Consider the following 17,684-nt stretch of genomic DNA (forward strand, 5'->3'; position numbering starts at 1 on the left):
AAAAAAAAAAAAAAAAAAAAAAAAAAAAAAAAAAAGAAGCAAACATTCTGGGATGTATTAGCAGGAGTGTTGTAAGCAAGACACGAGAAATAATTCTTCTGCTCTACTCCACACTGATAAGACCTCAGCTGAAGCATTGTGTCCAGTTCTGGGCGCCACATATCAGGAACGATGTGGACAAATTGGAGAAAGTCCATAGATTAAAGGTCTAGAAAACATGACGTATGAGGAAAGATTGAAAAAAATGGGCTTTAATCTGGAGAAGAGAAGACTGAGGGGGGACATGATAACAGTTTTCAGGTACATAAAAGGTTCTTACAAGGAGGAGGGTGAAAAATTATTCTCCTTAACTTCTGAAGCTAGGACAAGAAGCAATGGGCTTAAATTGCAGCAAGGGAGGCTTAGGTTGGACAATGGGAAAAACTTCCTAACTGTCAGAGTAGTTAAGCACTGGAACAAATTGCCCAGGGAATTTCTGTCTTTGGAGGTTTTTAAGAACACGTTAGACAAACACGTGTCAGGGATGGCCTAATTATTACATGGTCCTGCCTTGAGTGCAGGAGACTGGTCTAGATGCAGTGGTGAACTGGGGCCGGTTCGCAAGAACCGGTTGCTAAAATTAGACGCCGGTGGAGAACTGGCTGTTAAAGGGCCGGGTGCGTGAGCAAACAACGCTGGTCCGCGGGACCATCCTGTCCCCGACCTAAGCTCCCAGCTGGGACCTCCCCTGGCCCCTCCCCCGCTTTCCACTCCTCCCCCAGAGCCGCAGCGTGCCGAGCTGCCGGCAGCTCAGCTCCCCAGACCTGCCGCATTGAGCAGCCGCTGGCAAGGTAAGGGGGGCTGTGAGCTCCAGGGCCGCCTGGGGGGGGGGCAAGTGGGGCAATTTGCCCAGGGCCCCGCAGGGGCCCCCACGAGAATCTGAGGCTCCCCCGGCCTCGCTTCCACCTCCACCTTCCCTCCTACCAACCCCCCCATTCCCCGTCCCCTGACTGCCCCCCAGAACCTCTGCCCCATCCAACCCCCACTCCCTGTCCCCAGGACTCCCTGCCCCTTATCCAACCCCCCCGGCCCCGGCCTCTTACCATGCCGCTTACCCCGCTCAGAACCGCGTGGTAAGGGCGGGGCAGGGCTGCGAGCTCTGGGCCGAGCGGCGGGAGCTCAGGTGGAGCCACCACGCCGCTGCAGTGCTGTCCAGGGCCGCTCCTGGATGCTGTGCAATGAGGTTCTGGGAGAGGGGGGAGGCGGGGGTAAGCGGCATGGTAAGAGGCCAGGGCCGGGGGCAGGGGGGTTGGATAAGGGACAGGGAGTCCTGGGGATGGGAAGGTTAGAGAGGGCAGAGGCTCTGGGGGGGAAGTCAGGGGACAGGGAACGGGGGAGGGTTGGGTAGGCGTGGGAGTTCCGGGGATCTGTCGGGGTGGTGGTGGATGGGGTCGGGGCAGTCAGGGGAAGGGAGCAGGGCGAGTTGGGTAGGGGGTGAGGTTCTGGAGGGCAGTTAGGGTGGGGGGGGTCTCAGGAAGGAGTGGTCAGGGGACAAGGAGCGGGGGGGTTGATGGGTTGCGGGTTCTGAGGGGAGCAGTCGGGGGCAGGACATGGATGGGGGTTGGATGGTGGGGGGATAGGCTGTTTTGGGAGGCGGGTGGGGCTTGTATTCACTTCGGCGGCGGGTCCTTCACTCGCTCCGGCACTGAAGGACCCACTGCCGCCGTGCTGCTGAAGACCCGGTAGGGAACTGGTTCCTAAGATTAGGGCAGCTCATCACTGTCTAGATGACCTTGAAGTCCCTTCCAGTCCTACAATTCTATGAAGTGGTCAAAATATTAAAGGTGGCCTACAAAGAAAAAAAAATGGGGCTTATGATCTTTTCTTGTTTCTCTGTGGTGTACAAAGAGGGTATGGATGGAATATTTTTTAAAGTTTTTGTTCTGCTTGTTTTTTACATTAGAAGTTCAGATCTTGTCTAAGCTGGAAGACTAAACAGTGACTTGCAAACCAGTGAAACTGTTATATCACAAGAGTATGAAAGCTAAGCAGTTGAGAGGGGAAGGGCTTTTTAGGCAGACTTTTTCCAGGGGTCAGATTTTCAGAAACGCTCAGCACCTATGGTTGGAGATGATTTTTGGTAGAAGAGTTTAGCTCCCATTAAGGCACCTAAATGAAGCTACCAGCTTTTCAAAAGTGACAAGTACCCACCAGTTCCCATTGTTCCCAATGGTCACTTATTCAGGAGTCTAAATGGGAATCACTGGGCACCAAAGTAAAATCTGGTCCCCTTAAATCTTATTTAATTATGTGACTATGTTACTTCAGGGTTCAGGAAAGAAATCAATTCATGGACTCCAGGAGGGAGCAAGCCAACAAAGGTTTATTGAGGGCAGTCATTCCTTTTCAGGACCCAGCACAATCGACTGCAGTAGTCCCATTCAGATAACGCGTAAGTCTCAAGTAGAACAGTAAACACAATACCTCAGGTCAAAAAGGGAACACACTCCCAGGCAACAAAGCGAATGCAACAGGCCCACACCAGGCCTACGTTCCTTCCGGGAGGCTCTAGCATCTAACAGTCTCTGGTTGGGGTTGGGTCTGGGTCTGGTTCAGGTCTGTCCATCTCACCTTCCTTCCCTCTCTCTCTCCCTCCCTCCCTCCCTCTAAATCAGCCTGCCTGCCCTTCAGCTCACCTTTCCAGCCTCCCCTCAATTGAACTGGCTCTCTCCTTTTGAACACCCCTTTGAAGCATGATGGCTCTTGCAGGGCAAGGGCAGCAGGACAGATTGAGCCCACAGCAGCTCATCAACCCTTCCCTGAATTTATTCACCTCCCATCACAAAACTTTAATTGCTAAATAACATTTTGGATAAGGGCTATTTTTGTTAAAAATTCAACCCTTCAGATATTAGAGCCCACAATGAACATGCTCTAAATCTGAGACTGACAACAGGCCCAACAAAACCAGGAAAAATCAGTCATAGCATTGCAGATATTTCTCAGGTAAAAAAGAAATAAGACTTAAAGACGACTTGCACAGAATTTTATTTTAATTAGGATTATGCCCTTTTTTCAGAGAGTTATGATTTATAAACAATGTCTGATAGTTATGTTTATGTTTTTATTTTTTCTGCTTTTATTTAACTTAGAAGATTGTGTTTTTGTCGCCCTCACAGGGCCCTGGGCTGGAGCCTGGTGGAGTGGGTGGGCCCAGGCTTCCCTACCAAAACACCCTCTGCAGGTCAAATGGCATAAGCCCTGACCACTAGGTAACAAAGGCAGGAACTATCTTGTTGTACGTAGATGTATGGTACAGTGACCCAAGGACCTTTGGATGCCAACTTGTAGAGGACCCAGGGTTAGACGGAGGTACAGGGATCCCCTGGGTTCACCCCAAGAATGTCATGTAAGGTCTCTAATGAATGCCCATGTCACACTGGTCAACATAATTACTGCAAAATGTATAGTGAGATATTGTGTAAGAAATTATATATATACACTGAAAATTATATTCCTAAGGTCTTGTGAGGCAAACCTGCAGCAAAACCAGGGCTACTCACTCAGCTGCCACTCTAAGAGAATGGGGCTGTGAGCATCAGCATGTACCTGGCGTGGTACAAGATCTCTCCTGACACCTGCACCTTCTGCTGGGAGAGGGAGACCATGGTACACATTTAATATTGAGTGCATGAGGTTGCAGCCCCTCTTCCGGCTCCTCCAAAACTCCTCCAGTTCTGACTGCATTTTTCCCCTCACCTCCTCATTTATGCATACCTCATCTGTGACCCTACAAAGTCATGAAGCCTCCTTGTCAACTTCTTCCTGGCAATGGCCCAGGGAGCCTTCCAGCATACCAGGAGGAGGAAGCTGGATGGAGAGTGCTCTGTGGTTACAGGGCCTATTTCCAATCCCTTCTGCAGTCACGTTTCTGGGCACAGTTCCTCTGGGCCATGTCCACTGGCTCCCTGGATGCCTTCGAGGAGTAGTGGGCACTGTCCAGGGTTCTCTTCTCGGTGTCCCTCTCTGGATTCCTGATTTTGAACCTGTAACCTAGTATCTGTTAAAAAAAGTTTCGGAGCCTGTACTCCTTTAATCTTCTTATCAAATAGAAATACATTAGCCAAATTTGTTATGCATAAATGATAATATTTATTGAATGTCATAATGAATAGTTTTGTAAGACTCTCTGGACAAACACATCAGTTCACTCTTTTCAAAAACATTTTGGAAACAGTTTGAGGAGGTTTGCTCAATATTGTTAGAAGAAGTAGACTGGTTCAAGGACATCAGTGCTGCTGCTGACAGGAGCAAGATCCTACCCTAGCAATCTCTACTCCAGTAGCACCTATTTTGAATAAGAGTATGAGTGATTCATTAATAACCAAATGGATAGCTTTATCCAAACAATGCATTTCTAATATCTGCACATACATAACAGAGAAATACAATTATGAAGGAGCTGCTATGACCTATTGTCAGTAATGCTCAGCTTAAAATGTGTGCTAGTGCTCGTTAACTCAATGGCCAATATTGCTGTTAAGGGAGCTATTAAAGCCCATCAAGACAAAATTTGGTCTTTAAGATGTTTAGGATTTACACAATATTTCTTTATGCTACACCAAGTGTATAAACAAATGTTTTTAAAAAGGATTTAAATAGAGCATGCAAATGTACAATAGCCCTCAACAGCTCAGATTGAGCCATTCAATGTGTATTCTGAATAACAAGCGCTTTTTTTTAAATCACTCTTGTAATTAAAATGTTTTAAATTGCCTCAGCTCTCAGGCATTTCCGTGTTGTTTTCCTCCTTTTATTAGACCTGGTATTAAACACAAACTCAACAGGTAAACAGAAAAGGCTCAAGTGTGGCAGTTAGCCACAGTCTTGGGTAGGGGGGCTCTGCAGAGCCACTCCTGCTCAAGAGAGCGACTCCCGCTCCCAATTCCCCAGTGTGCAGGGAGAATGTGCAAAGTGTATCTTTCGGTGGCTATGACCCCTTAGAGTGATTTTTGCCTGAGGAGTGCAAAGAAGGACCAGTCCCTGCAGTTCCCCAATTACAGGGACTGATTGTTCCTGATCCTTGTGTAGGGTGCTCAAGATGAGAAGAAAGACTCTTGCATTCCCCACATCTATCCATGCTAGGGCAGGGACACTCTAATCCTAAGAGTTTGACTTCAATACTCCGAATATTTAGAAATTGTGAGTTGTACATGCTATGATGAGGCCTCAATTTCTGTTCTTGTTCCAATCTCAACTTGTCTTTTTACAAGGGTGAACTTCCTAATTCTTCTTTTTATTTTACTGCACAAAGTTGAATGAGAAGATAAAATGGGGATGACTTTGACTCTCACTCAGTGACTTCTTTTAGTGCTGCCTTCCTGTACAGTTTTCTTTAGTTTCCTTAGCTTGTTTCCATTTTATTGGGTAACGCCTTTGCTGAAGCTTTATTGACTATCCAATTCTACCTGGGCGATGGCAGCCTGTCACCCCCAAAACAGTTGTGTAGCTTTATGTATATTACAATGAGTCTTGCAGAAAGCAGGAAATTAATTATAAAGCAAGGCACGCTGCAATACAGGCACAGCTCTCTAGTTGCTCTCACTAGCTGACATCATACAGAGTGACAGCAGCAATAAGTAGTTCTGTCCAAAGTCAAATTATGTTTAAAAGCAACATGGAAAGCTGCCCAGTAAAGGTGAGTGAAGACAATAGGCAGTTGAGCCTAGCAGGTAGTATGTGGTTTAAACTTAAAACTCCCTTCTCCTTTAGATTAAGCTTCAGATAATGTATAGTCCCATTGTTTCACTTACTACTACTAATGAATAAGTTAGATGATGGTGGTGGTAGAGAAGCAAAATGATCATTTTATATACCTGCTTGAGTAAACAAAAATCCAGGAGACAGTGTTTGTTACAACAGCACTATGTTTGAATGGCATATCAAGATTCCAGGCTATGTGATAGAAGCACGTTGGGCTAGAGGAATATGCACAGGTTTGGGAATCAGGATCTCCTACTGCTCCCACTGACTCACTGTGGCGCCTGGGGCAAATTGCTATGTGTAAAATGGGGCAGATATTACTTACCCACCTCTCTAGTGACGGGGTCATCAGGAAATGGCATTTCCATCTATCCTAAATTCCATTATTTCAAAATTTGTCTTCATTCGGCATCAGAAAAAAATGTCAATTTTTAAAAATTTCCTAATAAATTAAACTTTAAAAAAGAGAGTTTGTTTCAGATCAATAGAAACATTGAATCGACAGAATTGAAATGTTTCATTTTGATTTTGACTTAACATTTTTCTTCCATTTTAATATTCTATTTTAATAGAAAAAGAACAAAATATTTCAGAAGGTGAAGTTTCTTTTCAAAGTAAAAAATCAAAAATGCTTTGTTTCAATTTTTTTCAAACTCAAATTTTGTCAAAATTGACACATTCCTGTGCAATGTTTCCATTTCAATAATGTTCCAACACAAAAACCTTTAGTTAGAAAATTATTGACCAGGTCTAGAAGGTGGCATTAGTTATTGGCTGTACAATACTTTGAACATGTAGAACACTAACTAAAATGCTGTGTATTGTTTTCCCTGATGTGAGTGGCTTTTCAGCATTTGCTTTTGTGGAGAGGAAGGTGAGTGCTATGTAGAAGAGGAACACTTCAGAGTCAAATAGCCATTTTTCCTCTGTATAATTCACAATTTTACAGTTTCTGATTTGATTAGGCCCTCGGGACAGAACAATTCTGTGGCCCCATAGTTGCAGAATCCAGGGGAGTTTGGTCATAGGGCCCAATCCTACACAGTACTGAGCTTTACTTCAATAGAAATTGAAGGGTCCAGGGCCGGCTCCAGGCACCAGCCGAGCAAGCTGGTGCTTGGGGCGGCAGATTGTTCAAGGCGGCATTCCACCCAATCCTAGGGCCAGCTGCATGGCCGCTTTTTTTTTTTAGTGTGTGTTCCGCTCCGGCTGCCCTGTAGGGGGCGGTGGGGGCGGCGGCGCGGAGGACGGGAGCACCCTGCAGCAAGCCCGGCAGGGCAGCCTGCGTCCTTCCCTCCCAGCCCACAGGAGCGGCGCAGAGCCCTGCCGGCAGGCGGCGCGGCTGGAGGGGCCGAGTGGCAGCGCCCCGCTGAATCCCTGGCCGCCCCTCTTCTCTCTCTCCTCCCCCCCCACATCTGCAGCGCAGGGAGTCCCGCTGCACCCTGGCTCTGGCCGCACTGCAGGGGTTTTTTTTGTTTTTGTTTTTGTTTTGCTTTGCCGTTTTTTGCCGCCCATGGGTTGTGGTGTTTTTGTTTGTTTGTTTTTGTTTTGCTTGGGGCGGCAATAAAGCCAGAGCCGGCCCTGGAAGGGTCTCAGCACCTTGTATGACTGAGCCCATAATAGATTAACTCAGGGGCAGCTGGCTGGCCCTACTGCTAAAAACAGAATTAGAAAGAATCCTCAAAGTTTTAAACCCCCCCGCCACCCCAAGTATTAGAAAGCTTATATTTTGCCCTGCAAAATGAAGTACAGTAATTATAACTGGCTTTTTTCTGCTCCTAGAGCCCAATATCTTTTCTTCAGTTTGCATCTTATTTCAGATGATTCTGGGTTTGAAATAATTCCATCACTCTACCCAAGGAAGGTATGTTGCAAAATCCCAAAAGTATTTTTTATTTAAAATGTTACTATCATAAAATTTCAGACTATGAACTGAAGACCTTGGATTCACATTCAAACCTCTTTTGTTTAAATAGATATATATACACACACAGTCACGAAACATAAAACATGCTGCAATGATACAAATATATTTTTGATACGAAAATTACAGTACATTTTAAACCATGAAAAGAAATTGAGGCACTAGACTGTACATCAGTTCTGTTCTGCACTGGTAGTGAAGCTGATATGATTGCTTTAAATTAACAAAATTTTATTTCCTTTTTTGGTTATTTATCTTTATAGGTCATTTCAAATAATGTGCTTTGTTGTGAAATGTCACTGATTTCGGTTCCATGGGGAGTCTTCGTTTTAGACCTACAACACACTTATACAACATGTATCACTGCCACACTATGAAAAATAATCATTTTATTGAATTTACAACTCAAAAAACCCAACAATTATTAAATAAATAATTATTCCTTACAGTGGATAGTTTATATTACACTGCATTGGCCATTTAAACAAATGAAGTTTAATAAATACATGGGAATGTCTTATTTACGCCTTCGTTCGTAATTCTGTGCTGTGTTCTTTTCAGAGGACCCTGAAAAAATAAGTGTAAAGTGTTGTATAAATATAATAAGCACCAGGAGTCATATAAAACATTGCAAGTTTTATGTATCACCACATTTCATTGTGTTGCGCCATTCAGTTCTGAGCAATATATTAAGGGCCTGAGCCAAAGAGATTGTCAGTACTCAACTCCCAATGACTCCAATAAAAGTTGAGGGCTTTCAGCTCCTTTCAAGATTGGGCCTATATGCTTTGTTTCCTCAATGCAGTTTGCTCCTGGAAGCTCTGTGTGTGTATGCTAGCTCCCCGGTAGTCTCAATCCCAGGTGAGAGACCAGAGGTCACTTCCAGACTAGGGGTGAGCTATGGGGCCCACCCACAACCCACTGCAGATCTCCTGGGATCTCTAATAGGTCACATCCATCTGCATGGAGGCCTCGAACCTCTGTGCTAGCTCTGTATGGCTACCGTGGCTTTCTTGCCGGATGGCTCTAATGGTGCCTTGCTACCAGGAATTCCACTGATCACAGCTGTCCCCAGGATCCCTCTAAAAGGAGGACCTTCTCAACGGGACAGGTGGAAAATGTTAAATACCCCCAGGTACACCTCTCCCTGATACTCTCCAGAAGGCCAGCTGAAGGAACAATGTTCTTTCTCCTAAGAGACCTCCCACCCACTGCCTGCCCCAGCTCTCTCCTGCCTCACATTTATTAACAAACCGTTTGCAGTGGGAGAGGTGGATGCCGCTATGAAGGCAGCCGACCTCCCCTTCCCCCATAAGGGTAGAGTTGTGTGTGAGGAGGGTCCTGATCTAGCCTTTTGCACCTCCCATACTAGTTCTGTTTTTTTAAACGAAAGCACAAACCAACAGGGTCTTTTAGGATTCCTTTCCTGTCTTGCCAATGGCATTAATTTCTTCACATAGTGCCCCACAGAAGGTGGGAGGTCTCAGCTGTGCAGTCTGCCTCTGTTCTAGAGCAGCAGTTCTCAAACTATGGAGTGGGCCTCCCAAGGGAGGCACGAGGTGTGTGTGTGCATGTGTGTGTGTGTTAGAGCTTTGGCTGTCAGCCCTGGGTGGCTGGGGCTTGTGCAGAAGGGCCATGCACACATAGGAGGTGGGACTACAAGGGACAGCCAGAGCCCTGCTGCTTGGGCTCTCCTCCCTTCCCAGCAATCCCTCACAGGGAGGCAGCTCATGCTCAGGCTCTCCTGCCCCCGGATCCCTCACCTGGAGGTGGTGGGGCTCCGGCTGTCAGCAGCAGCTCAGAAGTAAGTGACAATGGGGCATTAAGTCTGCTGTGAAAAGTGATACTGCCTTTAGAGCTGGGTGGCGGTATGTGTACTTCTGGTGTGCATGTGTGTAAGTAAACAGCTGCAGACACAAAGAAGGGGGGCCTGGTCAAATAAGGTTGAGAAGCACTGTTCTAGAGGAATTCTTCAAGCAGACATTGAACCACACCCTCTGCATCTTCCAAAAGTCTGTTTTAGTGGATTCATTGCTTTTTCCCCTTTTTAAGCATAATCATATCTGCCTCTAAGCCAGAAGCCTGTGGCACGGATCATGAGGGAGACCTTCCCCCCCCCCCCCCCCCGCCCCCTTCTGACATCAAGAATATTCCTGGCCATGCTCAGTAAAGCATGAAGATGCATAACTATTACATGCAAATGCCCTGCTAATTTTGAGGGATATAGCGCTGCTGATCTTGCAAGGCTTGAATTACGACTCTGCTCCATAGGGCTTAAGGAAAAAACAAGCAAGGGCCCAAATTAAAGATAAACAGCTTTCAGGGTTTGTCTGATTAAACACTAAAACAATACATTCTGCTTAAGTTTTGATAATATCTTACTTTCTTTAGCAGAAAGTAAGGTATTACTATTGAATTCACTGAACAAGTATTATGGACTATACCCAAATCATGATCTACAGTAGTCTGGGAACAATTGTTATAGTGGGCAGCTGAAAACCATTGACCAAAACTGTAAACCCTGTATATGATGGAAAGCACTTCAAGCTGGGGATGCTGCCATGCCCCCAGTACCTGTAATTCCTGTACCTCTTATCAGTATAGATTACCCCTGCATTTATGGTTATTTAGTTATTATGGCTATTTGCAGGCCATTGATTGCAATGAGTGGGTGCATGGCTCTGCCTGCATGAACTTGTTGCAGATCAGGGCATTACATATTGGAACCTGCTTTACTGAGACAGGAAATGTTGGGCAAATCACCAGGATTATGGTACCATGGGACCTCTAATTTCAATTTCCATCCACCAGAAGACTTAGTAATTTTCTGGATAAATTGTATTAGGCATCGAGGGGAGAAACCCAGCCCATTTCCAACACGTAACTTTACTCTTAAATGAAGAAAAGCTTCCCCAGGAAGCTTTTCCCAGTCTGTATAGGGGTAAACAATGTTGCAGTTGTGGTTGTTGCATACTTTTAATAGGAGTGGAATCAAACCTATACTATTCCACCCTCATCTCCCAACTAGGCAGAGGAGTATGAATGCTAAATTCTAAAACTGGTTTACCTATCAGGCTGGTCCGTTACTATTAGAAATCCTGACTGTCTACAACTTCATTATTCATCCTGGTTATAGTTAACTAACCATAGTTGTATTCCAACTATGCCAGCAAATTTGAAAGTAATCAAAGAACATTTTATACTCACTGCATCTCAGATTTTCATACTTAAAATAATAAAGTAAATTTAATCCCAAAGTAAACTGAATCAGATTTATCACTTGATGCCATTTGCTGCTATAATAGCAAATGTGTATTTACAAATATATGTACATTTAATCATTATTACCCTCACAGTGAGAAGAGCTATACTAGATTGCTCCTGATTCAGGGAAATTTGCAAGACTAGTTAGGATATAGAGACCTATATTATTTCTTTGACTACAGTCTAGTTAAAAATAAAATCACTGACAACTGTAATTACAGAAAATAGTTTACAATGTGCACTTGTGTAATATCAAAATGCTGTCTGGCCATTTAACTTAAAATCCATTTAACAGAACAGTGAGAATTATTTCAGTAGCTTTAAACAGGCATTAGATCACTTCAAAAATAAAAATAAAAATTCCTTTTCTGGATAGCTAACTAATGCTTTGTGGATAAGACAAGTTACAGCTAATGGAAGACTGGAGTTATCCATATGCAATATTAACAAAGGTGGGCAAGATTAGGGGAAATGCAGATATGGGGAAAGGGGAGGGAAAGTCGTGGTGAGCACTTGTCTGCAAAACTTTAGTAGTTTAAAGTGCTGCTTAACTTTGTTTATTGAGTCATTATTTGAATGTAAAATTAAAAAGTTCACAAAAGTTGCGGATGTTTAACAAATAAAACCTTTATACCTTGTGGCAAAAGATGGGGCCACTTTTGATGGGAGGACTTTAAGCTCACAGTCAGTAGTGTACAAGATAAAAACAGTTTCCCTTTGAACCTCCAAAAGTCAGTTGGTGCAGGAGGTAGTGCACCTTCTACCTGAGGTGATCTAGGTTCAAATCCACCAGTTAAAATGGATTGGATACTTTTATCCTTGAACATTTTCTCATGTCACCAGAATTTAGTGTGGTTTTCGGTCTCTGCTCAGAAGAAGTGGAGAACTGGAATAACATGGAGGCTACAGGTCAGGATTGAGGGGCATAAGCAGAATTCTTTAGGAAAATGTATATGGCACCAGCTGCACTGTGCCTGGCTCAACCTATTGCCCATCCTCCCTCACTGAAATGACCTTCAGATTAAAATATTTTGATTAAGCAACTTTTTTCCCCCCCGTCATAAGAACTCATCTGTCATTTATGAAGTCTCATGTCAAGACTGCTTCAATTTATTGGACAGAATGAAAAGGTAATAGTAGAATTAAGAGGTAGTTTTAGTCTTAGCCATTGCTTATACATACCAGAATTTAAAGATCTTTTGCCCATAAGTCCAACAAAGGAGTCTGTTTTATGCCCTGAAAAAATATATTTGGGGGTGTTTTAATACATTTTCAATATGCAGTTTTTCTGAGGTAATTTGTTTTCATGAGAAATACAAGGAAGATGTAGACTCCACAAATATTCTTCCTACTTACTAAAGTTGATACCACTTGAAATGTTAGTATAAATGGAGAATGCACATCACCCTCACCTATCTCATAGGGTCTGATTCAAAGTCCGGTCAGGCTAGTAGGTGCCTTTCCATTGTGGCTAAACAGACAATGACCAGATAATTGATGCCAATTTTGACCTCATTGTAGTCAGTGGTAGAACTTCCAGTGACTTCAATAGAAGCATGATCAGGCCCTATAGCTTGACAGACTTCCCCTTCCTATATCTTGGGTCTGTTGGATTCATCTGTTCCATGAATTATTTCACATAAATGTTTCCTACTGTCATATGGAACAGAGGACTCTATAGGCCAAATTATGGAGTCCTTAGTCATGCTGGTTAGTCAAAGGACTACACGGAAGTAAATGCTGATTACCTACCAGTATGTGTTAGGGCTCCACAACCTGGCCTATACGGGATTTTTAACTTCTTGTGAGGCCATATTTTGCAGTCCTTATTCCATTTGTGACCCTGGAAGCACTGACTGAGGCTTGTTTAGAGTTGCAGGATTTAGCCCAAAATGTATGCTGCACATGTAGCAGTAGCTAGCCTGATTTCAAATAACCAGAGAAACATTTTGAAAAGTATCTACTTCTATTTTACTATTCTGATGTGAACAGAGTGTGCAAATTCCTCTTTGGAAAGAGTTTTCCTTGATTGTGTGTTCATAATACAGGATAAATTACCATAAAACCTCTCAGAGGTCAATCTCTCTGATCTTCAGAGAGGAGACATTTGAAGGCTATAACTTTGACTTAACCAGATGTAGCTACTGGTTATCTGGCTTGAGCTTTGGATGAGAGTTTTTAAGATTGTCATTCGGATAAGTAATCCCAGTGATAAAGTCTAGCCGTTAGCACAGAACTCTGGCATGCTTATTAACCTTCTTGGATAGCTAAGGTCTCACAAAATGTATATCATCAATCTTTATTAAAAGCCATGCTTTTCGATTTCATTTTAGGATCTTCTGACAGTTCCAGAGGGGGAAAAAATACATCTCAGTGTGAATGATACGATTTCTCCTGGGTGACGTACAGGAATAAAGAAGTCCACACTGATTCATGTTGGCAGGTGCACTTGCTTATGTGACAACTCATTCGTCAGTTAGATATAACTTAACTTAGAACATTGATATATCTCAAGTGTAAACTTTGGATCTGGAATCAAACCAGGGATTTGAAGTTCTGGTTTGCTTGCTTCTGCCACCTAAATTCATGTGTCTTGACTTTGGGAGTAATCCCATACTGACTGAGAAAGCCCCAAAGAGGGGCTGTTCAGAGTAGATAACCATGATCAAGCCTATCTCTAGCTATATTATTTTGTAAACCCAGAGCTAGAAATATTTCTCCTCCACTCTTGCTTTCAGTCTTTAGTAAGTACACTAACATTCTAGGCTACAGTGACACACTAGAAACCTCAAAATTAGAACAATTCATTTTCTCATTTTGTTTAGATAATAATTTAGAAAACAAACAAACAAAAAAACAAAACAAACAAACAAACGAACTTACTTTTATGAGAGATTTGGCCATAACCTAGAGGAAGGAAAAAAAGTAGTTTTAATAGTGATGAAATAGAAGTGATCTCTATGTGAGGTCTATGAAGGAATAGAAACAATCTGTATATTCCCAGTCTTGGAGAATTAGTGCAATAATTTACCGCCATATCAATCGAGCTATATATTATATTAATCAATAAAATATAATATCTTCTATAAAACAAGACACAATTAGTTAACTTTCATTAAGACTCAAAATAGGTATTTTCCCCTGTTCTTAATCTAGTAAACCTTTTGAACTAGAAATCATGACAATAATTTAATTAAAGGCATACATACCAGCCCGCAAGATATCATTTATTTTCTTAATTGTTTTTACAAAATGTGTGCGCACTTAAGAATTGTTTACTATAAAGACCAAATCATATGTCCACTGTTTTTCCAAATTATGGATTAATTTTCTATTAAACAGAAAACACTTTCAGTAGCTGGAGTGAATTTAATTTATATTTCAAAAACAAATTATAAAGTTTTATAAAGGCACGGATAGTTATGCTGAAAAGAGGTCTACAATGATGTATCTTTGAGATGGTCCTGAAAATAATTTATTCTGATTGTACCCTGAGGAGCAAAATGAAATAGGTTTCCACATCTTTGTGTTTGCTTTCTCTTAAAGCATTTAGGGTCAGATTTACATTTTTGTGTATATTTACCATGGGTGAGTGTAAGTCTGTTTCAATTTTTTCCCCCTGTCATGAGTGAAATTCCCATTTTATCCACATTACCTCTTCTTCAAAATGAGTTGTCATAAACAGGGCGCAGTCCAGTTCAAAGTAGGGTGACAGATAGAAAGTGTGAAAAATCGGGATGGGGGTGGGGGGTAATAGGTACCAATATAAGAAAAAGCCCCAAATTATCAGGACTGTCCCTATAAAATCGAGACATCTGGTCACCCTAGTTCAAAGTCACTACATGAACCAAAATGCCTATAGTGTCTCCTCAACTGCAAAGAGAGAATTGTGAACTGTGAATTAGTTTAAAAGGCAGGAGGCTAAAGGACCCCTAGGCTCTGATATTTGTAAATCATTCCTCCAGCACAGAAGCAGAATGCAATCTCACCAGCATCTCGTTTGCCCATTAACCCGTAGAACTGCTGTGGTCTGGGTCTCCTGGCAATTCTCTGCAGAAAGTGTTCCAAGGGTAAGGGCAGCTCCTCCTGAAATGTAGAGGAGAGTGTCAGCATTTTACTCAGCACAGCCCTGGAGATCCGGGAAGGAAAAAACCCGGAGTCTCCCTGGAATTGCATCCAACAAATTAAACTACGCCCCAGCAGCCTGCCCCATTGCAAACTTCTGGCTGCCTGTCCCTGCTGCACCGGGCATGCCTGCCTGTAGACTCTGCACTGAGACTGCTTGAGAAGAAGCGGCAAGAGCAATCGGAACCGGGAAGCTGCCATCGAGCCGGAGGGAGCTGCTGCTTTCTTTCCAAAGGGGGGATTTCGATCCGTTTGGATTCTAATGTCTAGCCTGGAGGAAAACTCTTTTGTGCGTGCAGGTCCGATCAGGGTTGGTCACCTTACGCCGGGCTGGCCCTTCCCAGGGGAACCACCACCCGCCAGCCACGTGCCTGCGTGTATGGACTGTCTGCAGGCCATATGCTTTGCAGTAAGCCCGTGACTACCCGGCAGCCGTCTAGCAACAGGTATCTGCAGAGGACCGGAGACGGGCCAAGAGACACACGGAGAGCGGGGGGAAATCTAGCGGCACTAACCGCGGCGCACCCCCGGCCACGCCCTAGAGGAAAGAGACACAGCGCAGGGGGATGGGCATTTTCACTCTCCTTTCGCCCGCCCCGGCTCGCTGGGCTGTGGCGCCCCCGCTGGGTGGGGCTGGCGGGGGAGCGGGCAGGACGTCCTGCACGTGGTGCCCGAGTTCGCTACTCGGGTTATTGTTAAGTAAACCGACCCCAAACGAACCCACGCCTACATCCCGGGGAAAGCGGGTCGGCTAAAGCGGCTCCGTCATGTTATTGCGCGTATAGGCAAGAGTACGTTACGCCGGCATTGCCCAGCGGTGTCTCACGCCTCGCCGCCAAGCCCGCTCCATACAGCTGCACCCGACTCGGAGAGCCCTGGGAGTAAAGTTCCCCCAGCACACGCTCCCTCATCCCCTTCTCACTGCGGCTCCCTCCCTGCTCCGAGCTCCCCATCCACCCGCTACGTCTTCCTAGACGCAAGCAAACTTTCTTGGGAGCGACCTGTTTTACTGCGTAACATCTTTCTCCGCGGTTACTCCCTTCACTTCTTCTTCCTTAAAGCAACAAGTCGCAAGTTGCCCGCGCTATGGGAGAGGTGGAACCTCTGTTAAACTTGGTGTGAAATCGACACGCTGTTATCTGGAGCGGACGCGGATTTGGGAGCCACCCAAACAAAGTAACCGTTTAAACCACTTGACCCACCTATTAAAGGGCTAAATGCTGGCAGTTACCTAGCAATTCATTCGCAGTAGTCACCGCTCGGTCTTAAATGGAAATAGGTTGTATCGTATATAAATTAGGAAATGTAACAATAAGATACACTGCAAGACAAAGCTCAGAATTCTCTCACCTGACGGGCGCCCAAAGCTCATGCATTTACTTATAAAAGCTGCCCCCCTACTTACGTGCATGAGCTGAGCATCTCCAGGCTCCCTAGCTCACCTTGAGTTGGTCACTGTCGGACCAGTCAGACCAGTAATTCAGATCATCATTGGCTCCGATTTCTTCTGCAAACACTTGCGCTGAAATTAGGAAAAGCACTGCAAAAGCGACGAGGATTTTCATATTCGCCTCTCCTCCTGCTAGGCAGTACCCCTAGTGCGGTGGGTGGGTGGCGGACAAGTGTCCCGAGCCCTCCGGCCAGTTGCTCGAAGTTGCTGTCTGCTGTAACAAAGAAAAGAAAGGCATGAGTACTGCATACAACTCCGCCCCCCCTCAGCATCCGTCCCAAGAGGAATCGCGCATCTCAGCATAGACAAGAACTAAGGAGCAAAGCAATGGGCGAGTCCTGGGGCTGAGCGCACTTACTGCAATGGGAAAGCGCGATGCTCTCCGCTGCTCTCTCGCAGTGTGTCTAAATGCACGCTCGAGAGCTCTCCAGTTTATATACCTGGAGATGGGGAGGGCCAAGGGAGCTTCATTTGCCTAAATCTAATTACTTCCTTGTAGTTATGTGAAACACGTGACAGGCCCCCAGCTGTACTTTGCGATCAGTAGTCAATTACCCTGAGTATCCCTTCCTTCTTCTTCCCCTCTGACCCTCGGAAGGAGCCTTTCCTTGGAGGTGACCCCCTTGGGTGTCCGTGTCCACCACAAACTACAGTATATTCCTTTAGGGTTGCAAATGACGCAATGTTAGGGAAGTCTGCGCAGAAGGAGCCCATTTCCAACCCGCAACTCCTGCCATCCGCCCAGAGAGGGATTTTGATCCACTGTCCCCTGACACCAAAGATTAGTCATCAAAGCAGAGCAAGTGACGCATTCCAGGCACTCAAAGCAACTTCATGATAATATTTCAGACGTCAGGGCAGGTGCACTGAAGATGATCTGAAGGGACCCCCAAATATTGCTACAAGAGAACCGAAGAATCACTTTGAACACTTGAAAATAACGCCCATGCCCCGGCATTCCTTAATGAAAGCTACAATTAATTAGGAAGCTATTACACAACAGTGGGACTCCTCTGTAGAACATTCTTTCAGTATTGATCACCTAATGCAAATTCAAAGGAATGAATCCTGGCTTCTTGTCAGCTTGGATAGCTCAATACGCATTAATTTATCAGGGGGTTATTACATTGTCCTCAAACGCTCAATACAGTTGCAGGATCTCTTTCTATTGGTACTTTG

At 44.5% G+C, this 17,684-nt stretch overlaps 1 protein-coding gene across 3 annotated transcripts; it reads right to left on the reverse strand.

The window, feature by feature from the left end:
- Positions 1-7,914: 7,914 nt before the first annotated feature.
- Positions 7,915-16,891, reverse strand: TAC1 (tachykinin precursor 1). 3 transcript variants are annotated; one of them, XM_024212891.2, is made up of 6 exons: positions 16,864-16,891; positions 16,498-16,716; positions 14,920-15,016; positions 13,814-13,837; positions 12,113-12,166; positions 7,915-8,233 (listed from the first exon to the last, which is right to left on the reverse strand). In XM_024212891.2, the coding sequence occupies exons 2-6, from the start codon at positions 16,618-16,620 to the stop codon at positions 8,184-8,186; spliced, it is 348 nt and encodes a 115-aa protein (XP_024068659.1). In that variant the 5' UTR covers positions 16,621-16,716; positions 16,864-16,891; the 3' UTR covers positions 7,915-8,183. The 3 variants fall into 3 exon arrangements, with proteins under 3 accessions (XP_024068659.1, XP_024068658.1, XP_024068660.1); XM_024212890.2 differs by having other exon boundaries at positions 16,498-16,719; positions 16,864-16,888; XM_024212892.2 differs by lacking the exon at positions 12,113-12,166 and having other exon boundaries at positions 16,498-16,719; positions 16,864-16,888.
- Positions 16,892-17,684: the final 793 nt, after the last annotated feature.

This window comes from Terrapene carolina, unplaced genomic scaffold (assembly GCF_002925995.2).
Source record: "Terrapene carolina triunguis isolate 2854851 unplaced genomic scaffold, T_m_triunguis-2.0 Scaffold84, whole genome shotgun sequence".
Classification (NCBI taxonomy): Eukaryota; Metazoa; Chordata; order Testudines; family Emydidae; genus Terrapene; species Terrapene triunguis.